Source organism: Falco naumanni, chromosome 9 (assembly GCF_017639655.2).
Source record: "Falco naumanni isolate bFalNau1 chromosome 9, bFalNau1.pat, whole genome shotgun sequence".
Lineage (NCBI taxonomy): Eukaryota > Metazoa > Chordata > Aves > Falconiformes > Falconidae > Falco > Falco naumanni.
In genome coordinates this window covers 46,639,382-46,651,414 of record NC_054062.1, presented here as the reverse complement: position 1 = coordinate 46,651,414, position 12,033 = coordinate 46,639,382, and the positions used below count along the sequence as shown (strand labels likewise).

Sequence of the window (12,033 nt, the reverse complement as noted above, 5' to 3'; positions counted from 1 at the left end):
TGTGGCCAATTGGGCGTAAAAGAGTAATCGAAATGCAGAGCTGCTGCTTTGGATTTGTTGGAGGCATTGCTCATTTTTGCTCTGACACGATGACACCAGGTTCTGGCTTTCCGTTAAAACAGGGAAATGTGGGGAATGCGATTTGGAGCATCGGGTTGCAAGCCAAGAGGAGGACGTTTCTGCCTGGTGCTGCTGCTGCCCTGCAGTGCACCAGTGGGCAGGGTGCCCCGAGTGTGCCCCTCGCTTTATGCGTGCAAGGGGATGGCTGCCTTCCCTCTGGCCAGCCGTGAGGCTGCCCGTGGCTGCGCCCCAGGGTGCAGCACCCAGCTGTGACCTCCAGTATTGGCTCCTGAGGGTTTCATGGTCTTTTGAAGTTCTGAGTACTTGCCATGGATTCAAAACTAAAAGGATGTGTGAAGGTCCCAGCGAGAGCCTCCACAGCTCGCACCAGCAGGAGCCCAAGGTCTGAGCTGGATCCTGACTGGTGTCACCATGTCAGACCAAAGGAACATGTCAGCTTGCAAAACCTGGAGTCTCACCCTAAGCCAGCTGGATGCGAAATGTTAAAGATTTGCTTAAAAACCTCATGGTTTCTTTTGCTTTTTACTAGTTTAGCCTTTTTCCCTCTTGCCATATAAATGAAATTATAAGCAAGTAAAAAGTCTTTTTTCGAGTTGACTGTGCTGCCTTAATTCTGTGTGAAAACCCAAGTGCTCCCTGTGCCCTGCCCAACAGGTAGTTAAATAAACAGGCCCAGGTGGGCAAAACTGGCAGTTTGAATCCTTCTTTATTTCATTTTCTTTCCAATTAGCGGGCTTATCCAAAAAACACACACTGAACTCCTACCAGCTTGCTCATTTCCCAAGGAACTTCTCGGTGCAGCTAGAAAGCAGTCCTGACGGCATCCTTGCGTTGCCTTCAGTGAGGGCAGCATCCCTCGGTCCGGTGCCGTGAGAGATGCCCCCTTGGCACTAGCAAGCCTCTGCTCCTCTGCCTTTCCCCCTTCCTAGCTGAAGGTCCAGCTCCCGAAGCTGCTTGAGGAAGCCAGAGTTGGGGCAGATGCCCCTGCGTGAGCGCACAGTCTGAATCGCGTCAGCGAGGGACATATCTTCACAGATCATTAAGAAAGCGAGGACAAGAGTTGCGGATCGACTGATTCCCATTGCACAGTGAACTAGTACTTTGCCTGGAAAAAGGAGAGACAAGCAATTATGCCAGGAGGCCAAATGGCGGGGTTGATCGTGCTGGAGCAGAGATGGAAGGGTGCCGATGCTGGAGCTCAGCAAGCAGGTGTGCTCAGCCCTGTGGAGCAGACCTGGTGTAGTGCTGTTTGGGGAACCGTGGGGTTTTTAATGGCTGAAGAACAGAAAATTCGTAATTGTTTTCCAAGGTCCATGATTGCTTGTTTAGGCTTAACTGTAAGCCTAACTTAGCCCTCCCGCCTGGCCTGCCATCCCCGGTGTCCCTGCTTGCTCGTGTGTGGCTTTGGGAACGATGTACTTGCTGGCAAAGCTTCAAGTCATCATACTTGAAGGCCACGCTCTGGGAAGCAGCCTTGACAGGTCGGTTACTACCCGAGGGCCTGGAAAACGGGGATTTCAAATGTACAATGCTCAGGAGTGCTTGCTGCTATTACAGGAACACTCCTGGTTTTCCACAAGCTCTTTTTTCCTTGTTGCTTAGGGCAGTAATGCATTCTGAGGGTGCTAACTGCTGCCCAGACCTTGTTGGAAGTGTGTGAGAAAATGGTGTTACCATTAAGAGCAGCTCCTCTTTGCATTTGCCATTTGCACCAGCTTCCTTAGGTCTTTTTTATTTCTGTAGCCTACCCTGTACATCTATAGTCAGTGTCCTTCCCTAATGCCTTTGTCTTCCCATCTGTACTAGGTGATCACTAGAAAAAACAATTTATGAAATGGTTTTAGTTCCCCAGAGGTTTCAATGAGAGGTGTGCATCTTCATTAAAGGATTCTTAAATTAAAAAGAGTAATATCATGAGTCCTTCCACGCTGTAAGCAAGCCTCTGGGAGGACCTGCCAGGGATCCAGGAGTATAGCTCCCTCCTCTCCTCTGCTCTGCTTTTGGTTTTGCTGCTGTGATCCCTAATGGAAACAGCCTGAGAAACACAATTCTGTATCATGAGTGCTTGCTGGGTTTCTAGGGTGTGTCTCTGACCCATGCTGGAAGGAGAAAAACATTTCCCTTAAACAGTCTTCTGTGACATTAAAGGAAATCTTGTCAAAAGGATTGCTTTTGGGTGGAAAAATTTAGGTTTGTAGTTCTTTCCCTCTGGATGTGAACAAAGAGCTCATCGGGAACCTGAAAACCTGCACCTTGTAAATACCGTGAAGTGCTTCAACAAGTAGTTGAATGGTATGATTCGATGAGAATTTTTTAATTGGAAAAGATGTTCTGTTGTTCTATAAGACTACAGCCATGCCTGAAAATTTTCAAACTCTCTTGTCCTTTGTTGCGCCCAGATCTAGTCTTTTCTAGAAACCATGGCTCAGCAATTGGGCGTTATTAAAGTGACCAGTGATCAGAATCAGATTTGAACTTCTGATCGCCTGATGGGCAGCTCTGTCTCCCATTAAGGCAGCTGAAAAAAATGTCGTCTTCACTGGAAATGTATTCACAAGTTTAAAACAAAATATTTCCTTCATATTTTTTTTAATTTAATTTTTTTAGACTTTCACATTTGTCGTCTGTTGTTTACTAATTGTATAGCTGTACAAATTTCTATTCAGAAAAAGAGGAAAATTAGTAAAAGCAATCCCGTGTTGCTGCTTTTTTTCCCTTTGGAGATGGAATAAACTATCTCAGATGCTGTAAAAATGTAAGGAGGGGTAGAAAGAATGGACAGCTTTTCAGGGCTAGTTCCTTGTTTTGTTTGTGCTTGCAGCATCTTAATTTCTCTATTACCAGGGAAGGAGACAAAAATACCCTTGCTGGATGACGAGCCTAGATCCAGCCAAAACCCTCAGTCTGATTGCCCCCATCTCCCTGGGTGTTAATTCCAGGTACTTTGTGCACAGCTTTTACTCTTAAATCCCATTTTGTTTGTGACAGAATATTTATTCAGCAACCGTTCCACTTCTGACTAACGATGATGGCATAGCCACGTGCTCGGGTAGTGCGAGCATGTGTTGTAAGAACCTGCTCTGGCCGACTGGTGGGGAGAAGTGTTGGATTCCACAGTCGATGTGACACAACCACCTTGCGTTATCCTGGCATGAGAAATCTGAGCTCAGCCCTAAAGATAGACCTGTCTTCAGTAGAAATAAAGGGACAAATATAGTCTCCAGGGAAGTGGTGAAAACAGCTCTGGTGACAGCAGACTTGGACCGGGCATCGAAACCTTTGGGGGAAGGAAAAGGCTTTTCCAACGTAATGTCAGTTTTGCAGCGTTAGAGGACCACGTGATTTCTGCTGTATTTTCCCCTTCAGATACAGAATTTACTGAGCTACCAATGCCGTTATTCAAGCTCAGCTGCATCTATCTGTCAATTCCATTAACTCCATGGGGATTCTTGGAAGTGAAGTCCTACTTTATATCAGAATATGGAGAAACGCTTCGCACCCTTGCTTAAATGATAATGCTAATTTAATTTTCACTAGGCTTTATTTTTCCCATGTGCTGCACTATCCATAGCCTTCACGCCAGCCTTGTGGGACATGTATGCTGTATTATCCTCCCCAGAGGAGGCACTTCAGACCCAAATAACCCAGGTCTGAGACTTGCAGAGGGAACGTAAGGGAGTCAGCAGCGCGATTTCTCTTTGAGAAATACCGTGAATAGGGCTAAGTCCAAAAGGTCTTTGGAAAAACCCATGCTTCAGCAGTTTGCAGTAGGCCTAATGAAACAGTGGCAGGGACTGGGGACATCCAGACTCACTCACCCAATGCACACCCTATGTAACAGCAGCCAAAGAACAGCATATGCTGGAAAATTCTCTTGGAACATAACCACTTTTTTTAAAAAAAATTCTTTCTTTCTTTTCGTGAAGACTTCTAAGCTACCAGCACTGTACGACTAAAAGAAAAAAAATTATAGTTTCAACTGCACCAGGAGGGGGAAAAATAAAATAATTAAAAAAAAAAAGGATGCCATTGATGGTAGATTTGATTTTGAACCACTAAATACTTTTAAATTCAATCCAAAGTTGGCCAGAAGTTGGATAGGGGGCAGGAGATTTGCTGCTCTGAACCTAGTTTTTGTACAAGTGTTCTTGGTTCTGTTTTTCTTCCACCCAGGTAGAGCCTATCACCTTGGAAAATGCTCAGCCCCACCTGCAGTCCGGAACTGCAGACCGAGGTGAGCACAGGTATGGATGCTGCCATTAGATATTGCCGCCTGATGTGGTTTTGTTGGGGGCACAGAAAGCAGAACAAATTCCACACTCCTGCTTGCTCAGGCTGGCTCTCTATCATTTTATATAGAATCGTGACCAAGAGCAGGAGCACAGTGAATTTTCTGCCCTGCTTTTCTGCACTTCAGAAGAGTCCTCCTAGATCAGCAACTAGCTTGAGAAGGTGTCTCAGCAAAAAAATGGACAAGCACCAACTATTGACCTTGGACCTAATCTGCACGGCGCTCCGATACACTTGTTCCCATGAGGATGCAGGTATATTATCTCTCTTATGCGTGCATTATCTGTTCTGCATTGTTAGCCTTTGTTTCACCATACACAGAGGTTATGATAAATGCTGGTATGCTGACAATGAAATGACTGTTTGTTGTAGATAAATCAGTCATGTGAAATGACTTAATTAACGTAAAATTGCTCTAATGAAAGCAGATTTAAATTTACTATGTGATTATTTGTAGCAGGCAAATTGAATGTTAAACTTGAGTCAGGAGACAAAAGCTGTGTTGCTGTTTGGGTCTGTTCGCAGGCGCAGACCCCTGTCTTTTAGCAGTAAATGGGTTAAGTGACACTGAGCCCACCACGATACACTGCACTTGCCTAGCACCCGAAGCACCCGCACTGCGTGGGCTGGCTGCCGTGGGTTTGATAACAGCGCATTGCATCAGCCTCTGACTGGAGGCAGCTGCGCTGCACCGTCCCAGCACGGAGCTGGGATTCCTGGGTGGCTGCTGGACCACAGCCTGGGAAAGCACGGCCACGGAGGCTGTTGTGGTGTGTACCCTGTCATGGGGTGGGCAAGGAGCTTATCACCAGCTCTTCTGTGCCACAGAATCCATGCCACAAGCCAACATACTGCAACGCTGCCTTCCCTGCCCCCATTTGTTTTTACATCCAGTGCAAAGAGAAGTTGGACTGATCCCACATTAGAGGGCCATGTTGCAACCTTCTCTCTGAGCGTGTAACAAGATCCCTTGGGAATAACGGGATTAACTGAGGAGAAGTGGGGGCACTTAGCTTCTGGCATTATTAAATCTTGCAATCCTTATTTGAAATGTTGCACCGCACATCTCAAGCTACTTTTTGCAGAGGCAGACAATAACTGTCATCTGGCTGGGATTTGTGCAGAACAATAACACTTGGTTTTTAACAACGGATTATGGATATTATAACCAGCTCATGCCTGCTGTAACTCTACTGACATCAAAGGGTTTGCACTAGGGATAAAGTTTGTACATTCAACTTTGTTAGCCAAATTCAAGTTGGGAAATTTGATGTTGTTGAACAAATCAGTCATTAAAATACATAATATCTTATTGTCCTTTTGCTACTCGTCATTAACTGAGCTAAATGTCCTGAACTAGCCCTTGATTTCTTGCAGGATGGATTCAATTTGGCTTAAGATCAGGCTCCAGATCCGTCATCCAGAGTGAACGCCCCAGCTCCCCTTGCTCCATTGAATCCAGCAGAATTATGCTGCTCACCAGGAGGAGAGCTCAGCTGGGCTAGTGGGCCCCAGGGGCTTTGCCACTCCACTGTGGTTTTCTCATCTCCTCTTAAGTTTTAGCCACAATCACGTAGCCAGGTGCAGAATCAGTTGTCCGTTTCTTGATTAATCAAGTGTCTATTTTATCACAGCTGAAAATAGCAAGAAGCCTACAGAGAGCTGTAAATGGTGGTGCGTCCCTTCTTCCCACACCTCCTGGAATAGGTAAGGGTTGTCATCTGCCGGAGAGTGGGAGGCCAAAAACTGATGGATGTGATGCACCTGCAGCAGAGTCTAGAGAGAGGACCCTTCTCTCCTAAGTTAAGCTGCTTTCATCACTGCCGCCACCGAGGCAGCAGCAGGAGAGGGAGCCTAGCTTCTAATTTGCTCCAGTGAGTGGGAAAAGGGGAACGCCTTTGAGAGGAAGCAGACAGGTGACTTGAACCTCCTTGTTTTAAGCCTGTTTGGAGGTCAATGAAAGGAGAAGCTCTCTGCTGGGGAACCTTTCTCTCTGCACAGTGTTAGTGCAATAGATTTTGTGGCATGCTTTCATCTGTGCTCTCAAGTTGTCTTTCTCTCCCTCTTCTGCTGTACTTTACCAAACCCTGCTGATTTACGCTTAGGTTCGGCTGCATCCCAGAAAAATGCAAATTGTACAGATGGCCATGCAAAGGGGCAAGATTGATACTCAAAGTGTTGCCCGTTGAGCATGAGCATGACGGAGAAGGCCAGTACTTCCCTGACACAGTGTTCCGTGCACTTCCTTGCAGAGTAAGGGGCAGGTTGTACATCTGCATGCTCTTGGCTGAGCCTTCCCAAACAGGTCTGTTACGTGGGCAAAGGAACAGCAGGGCTGTGCTGAAGGAAAAGCAGGGTTCATAAGATAATGCTAAAATGGCATGGCTGCACTAGTAGAGCATGTATTTCTTAATCTGTACAACCAAGATGATGAAGGAAGACATGCAGGGTGTGATGCAGCTGCTGGCTGCTGTGGCAGGAATAGCTCCCAACTAGAAGCATGTGAGTGCACGCTCCCCTGCTTCCTTTTGTTCATGCTCTGGCATCAGGGTCTGAAGAAATTGCCTTAAGAATAAATTCCTTACATCACCAAGGACATACTCTGTTCAGCTAAGGTAGAAATCCAAAATAAATCTGTCCATGCTTTTTTCTGGACTTCTGGTGTAAAGCATCAGAATTTTTCTTCAAGCATGATGGGAGTAACAGTTCTCACTTAATTCTAATGAGTATTTGATTCACAGTTTAAAATGTGTTTGTGCCTCATACAATCTTAACTTTGACTTATCCTCCCAGGTGAAAAAGATAATTCAATTCCATTTAAAAAAAAAATGTTGAATTTGCTTGTAATAGTTAAGCAGCAGCCTTAAATGACTTCTCAATCAAACAGAAGTACCTCGTTACATCCTGAATTTAATATGAACAAGCTTCTTGTCACCTTGTATAAATTTTTGTTCAGCATCACTGGTTATAATAAATGCCAGTTTTTCCCTTCTTCTAAATGATGTGAGTAACAGTCCCCTCCCTGTCTCATCCCTGTATGGGTCATGGGTATTTAGCTGCTAAATTTCTGTACCTCAGGAAGTTGTGCTTCCAGAACATCTTGTTTATATATTTTTCTAAACTGTTGCACTTTCCTTAAAATGATGAATGTCAGCAGCAGCTGGAGTGTATATGATTGAATTTCACCTTGTCTCCATTCCCAGAACCCTGCTTCCATATGGAGTTCAGTAAAGCAATATCTAAAAGCATGGGAGAAGGGATAAATATGTCTTGAGTCCTAACTTGTTCTGCATTCATAACTTTCAGTATTTGGGCATGCATCTGGCAAAGCACTGCTTTTGTTTGCTTTTGTGGCCACCACAATTCATCTATTGTTTTTTGTCTTTTGTCAATTGATTTGGAACTTAAATTTAAAAATGCATGAAAAGATTTTTGGATGTTACCTTTCTCTGGAGCACCACCAGTAACAACTTCAACTGCAAATAGCATGTGCTGTAATAGAAACGGATGCAGATCCAAATTCCCCAAAGTGGTTTTGAAATCCAAACACAGCCCTCAGTTGCGCAAAGGCAAATAATTTCTAACGGGATGGGTCAAGCCCTCCGAACAGCAGTAAGCACTGAGGCGTCTAGGACAGAGGTCTGATATTTTCAGTGACTGTGTCTCCTTTTTGTGGCTTGTATGGTGTGGGTCAGATCTACTAGCTGCATGTGATTAAGCCAGGTAGTTAGTGTTTTAGGACCCTCATTGATAATAGAGTTCACCGTGACGCAAGCAAAACAGTTTGCTGAGTGTGTGACTGTTCTCTTAATAAATCGCTTGCTTTTGAGTGGGCAGCTGTACAGTTGTGTGGCGCAGTGGACACTTCCCTTTCTGAAGGTTTGTCCTTAATAGTAATGATCCCCCTGCTAGCCCCAGGCCTGTGGCATTGTACGTGGCCCATATTTTGTGAGTCCAAGGTTATCTTCCTATTTCAAGGTTTAACTACGTCCAGCAACAGCCTGACATTATCTCCTGGCCGGTGGTGTTGCTTAGGTTTTATACAGAATTCCTTCCCAGCAAGTTTTTCCCTATCTTGTGTTTGTAGGACTGGGCCAGATTGTAGCGTTATAGTTGATTCTTCTTACTCAAGTATGATGCTTGCCCTTGTCTTTTTACCCCAGCCCAGCTTTTATTTTAAACCCCTTCGCTAATTAGAAAATATCAAGTGTATGTGCCACCTCCCAGGTCAGTGTGTCCCTACAGGTAATAAAGATGACTTGCTATTTTGTCTCTTGCTGATGAATAGCACTAGGCGTAGGGAAAACCTCTTTAAAAGCCCGTTCAGCACATCCTTCCCTGTTTCAGGGGAACTCCCAGTTCCTGTGGGAGTTGAGGAGGCAGGTGTGATGCTACTTGGTTTGGGTACCTCCATCCTTACCCACATCTGCAGGTAGCCGCTTTATGCCAAAAACCATTTGATAACTTGCCCTACTTGGCTGCTACGCAGAAGATATGCAGCAGTCACAGATGGTCTGGTTACCTCTTGGGGAGTTCAGTGCTGCTCTTATGTATCGAGCAACGGGGTAGAAGTAAATGCTGAGATCAAAGTTGGGGTTGTCCTCTGCTTCTACTCCATAGTAATCCACAGGCAGGTCTTTGTAGAACTTGGGTCCAGTGTCGATGTGAAAGCGCCCGGCAGCAGCATTCACAACATGGGAGATGCCCATGTGGCGCAGCTGCGCTTTGTCACGAGCGACATACCTGGAAGAAGGACAGTGAGTTATATTCCCCTGCTGCGTTACAACGTGGCGTACAACATGCTGCTGGTGGTGGGGTTTGTTAAAACCACATGAAATTGTAGTGGCTGTTTTCTGACAGGTTGATCGGGTCCCAAGTGTCCACCAAAATGCTTCAAGACAGAAGTGACTCATTAAGAAACTGACTTTTACATGCCCTGCTTTTTTCTCCCAAACATCAGTTTGAGTTCTTCTCAACTGATAAAAAATAAAAAGGTGGTGGTGGTGGTGATATTTCTGCACAAGCCAAGAGTTTTTTGGTTTGCTTTCTCACCAAGTCACCTTTGCTGAGCATCCATCGGTTCAGGGGACTGATGCCATCTGGCAGTGTGAGGAGAGAATGAGGCTGATACTGTTTTACCTAGCTCTGGCATGACTGCCTGCAGTACCGGTGCCGTGGCCCCCCACCAGGCTCTTGCAGCGTGGGACTCCTGTACTAATGTGGGAGGAGAAATCAAGAGGGGGAATATTTTTTTGGATACTTGGGATGCCTGTTCTCTATGCTACAGCATCCGATGTACAGTTCAGCCTTGCTCAGCACTTAGACTTACTGCGAGGGGTCCCTGTATTAGTGCCTAGCTCACTTTTAAAGATAACTAGTGGAAGATTTGGGGGGAAGTAGGGTGGGGGCTAAGAGTTGCATTAAGACCTTCAACCTTTCCCTCTCTCTTACAGGTCTCCCACGTAAAGGTTTGGCCAGACTTCATCCACATGTCCCGTGGGGTGAGTGCGTGTCCAGAGCATGCGCCGCAGCTCCTCCAGGGACGGCGTCCTGGCCCTGCTCTGGCTGCCAGGCATCCGGCTTGAGGCGCTTCTGATCCTGGGGCGCAGTAAGTCCCCGCTGCACAGCGAGTCCCAGGCCATCCTGAAAGGTGGAGGGCAGATGTTCACCACCAGCCAGAGACATTTCCAAGGTCGCCCTCTCTTCCTCTCACCTTCCCTTACCCCCTCACGAAGCTTGCCCACAATTTACAGCAGTAAGCTTTTTGGGGCAGACACCATCTCTCTCTTGCCTACGTATATGCTTATCTCAGCAGAGGCCGTGACTGGACTTGGGAATGATGTTGGAATCTGAACAGTGATGGTCCAGCGGCTCTCACAGTCCCATGTCGTGGTTCAGACAACAGTTTCAAAGCCTGCACTCCTAAAATAAAGTTCTGTATTATTAGAGCAAATTGGAAGTGAAAGCTTTTGCAAACTGGAAGGCTCAGGGCCTCAGCAGGCTCATTTTGACCTGACTACTCAACCTTTCTTTCTAGGTATGTCAAACAGTCGATTAAAACTTCATGATTTTGGAAGACTTTTTTTCGTAGGCAGTGGGAAAGCTCATGCTACTGCCTGGAATTCTAGACGCTATTATATTACCGCAGTAAAACAGCCCAGCCCTTGATACGCCAGCACGAGAGTTCTGCTTTCGAACAGAAAAAGTTAATGCTATGGAAAAGGTATTGTGTAAATGTAGCTACTCACTGAGTGCAGAAACAAGTTACTGATGTGCTATGCTGAGCTTTTCCTTAACCAGGTAACTAGAACTTCCTTATATATACTTATTCTGATTTATAATTTACTCAACAAACTGATCTGAGCCGAATAGAATTGGCCATTCAAAAATCTTATGCGCTGGTTAAACGCTCTTAATTGTCACCTTCAGCAGGGGGAACGCTGTAAGGAGTATTTTGGTTCTTTCCGATGGTTGTTACCAGCCATACTGGTTGTCCTCATGACAAATGCTCATAATAGAGAAAATCTGCGTGAGGAAGTTACAGTGATTCCAGCTGCCATTCATCTGAGCATTAACCTTTTTTTTTTTTAATGGTTGTTTCATTTGCATTCCTCTCCCCTCTGCCCCTTCCAAGAACTATCCCATTTCTGTTCTTGACGTAAGTGCTCTAATTACAAGGAGAATCACTTTTTTAGGCAGCGGTTTATCTCTGGAATTACTCTGTTCCCATGTGGTACGTTACTTTTGAAACAGTGGTTCCTTGTGTTAGCTATAGATTTGAACTGTTGGGAGGCCTTTTTAAGAAGGGAATAGAAATTCTATTTTTACCAGAGTTCTTTTTTAAGAAAATATTAAATATAATTTTTTTTTTCTGTGTTCTAAGAACTAGTCGAGCATCTGCATTACAGAGATATAAGGAAGCCTGTCAACTCATGCAGCTTTAGAATAGAAGCGTCTGTCTAGGGCATGCGTGAAGTTGTTAATGACTTAGTCTTGCTTGGGCACTGCCTTACTGAATGTCGTTGCATAAATAATTTGAGGGGTGGCTTGGGGCAGAACGGTCTAGAACAGCAAACCTGAAATCTTCCGTCTTTCTGCTGAACTGTATCTGTATCGTTTACGAAGAGGTTGTATTCATGTTCAAGCACCTCCATTTACAAATTCATTCAAACACTAACTGTGGTGGAAGGGTTTCCTAGTTTCCCATCAAGGTACTTCCAGTAGCCCTAAGTTCGCATTTTGCTGTCCCTTTGTTTAAAAATATGTGTCTTTGCAAGCACAAAGACAGAGTCTGAAGACGAGCCTGCTTTGGGAGGTCGTTGCACCTTCATATTAATCCACTGCTTTGCTGATGGAGAACTGGAGCAACTAAGTCCCTGAAGAGGCCCCAGAAGTGGAGGAGGGAAGCACGGGCTGTTGTGTCAGTATTAGGCCGCTGAAGGTTGACTAGGAGCCCCCCTTCTGCCGTGCATGTTGGGTGGCTTCCCTTGCCACCCAGCTGCCAAGAGGGGCCCTCTGTTATTTCAGTACACCACCTTCTGCCACCTTTGCAGGCAGCCTTGTCCTCTTGAATACAGTAAGTTTGCACCAAATAATGATGTTCCCAGGATGGTCTTGTATTGTTTGTGTTACAAAGAGCTCCACTGTGGAATGTGCTCCCCT

General features: G+C 45.4%; 1 protein-coding gene across 1 annotated transcript; it reads right to left on the bottom strand.

The window, feature by feature from the left end:
* Nucleotides 1-768: 768 nt before the first annotated feature.
* Nucleotides 769-10,013, bottom strand: LOC121093863 (dual specificity protein phosphatase 13-like). The gene is made up of 3 exons (XM_040606776.1): nucleotides 9,823-10,013; nucleotides 8,894-9,114; nucleotides 769-1,186 (listed from the first exon to the last, which is right to left on the bottom strand). The coding sequence occupies exons 1-3, from the start codon at nucleotides 10,011-10,013 to the stop codon at nucleotides 972-974; spliced, it is 627 nt and encodes a 208-aa protein (XP_040462710.1). The 3' UTR covers nucleotides 769-971.
* Nucleotides 10,014-12,033: the final 2,020 nt, after the last annotated feature.

Excerpts from the sequence above, each read along its gene's own strand:
- LOC121093863 (XM_040606776.1), bottom strand. The coding sequence starts at position 10,013 with ATGGCCTGGGACTCGCTGTGCAGCGGGGACTTACTGCGCCCCAGGATC. Across the intron at positions 9,115-9,822 it reads AACCTTTACGTGGGAGACCT|GTATGTCGCTCGTGACAAAG; the intron begins GTAAGAGAGAGG and ends TCCTTCTTCCAG. Across the intron at positions 1,187-8,893 it reads AGCACTGAACTCCCCAAGAG|GCAAAGTACTAGTTCACTGT; the intron begins GTAACCAGACCA and ends TCCTTTTTCCAG.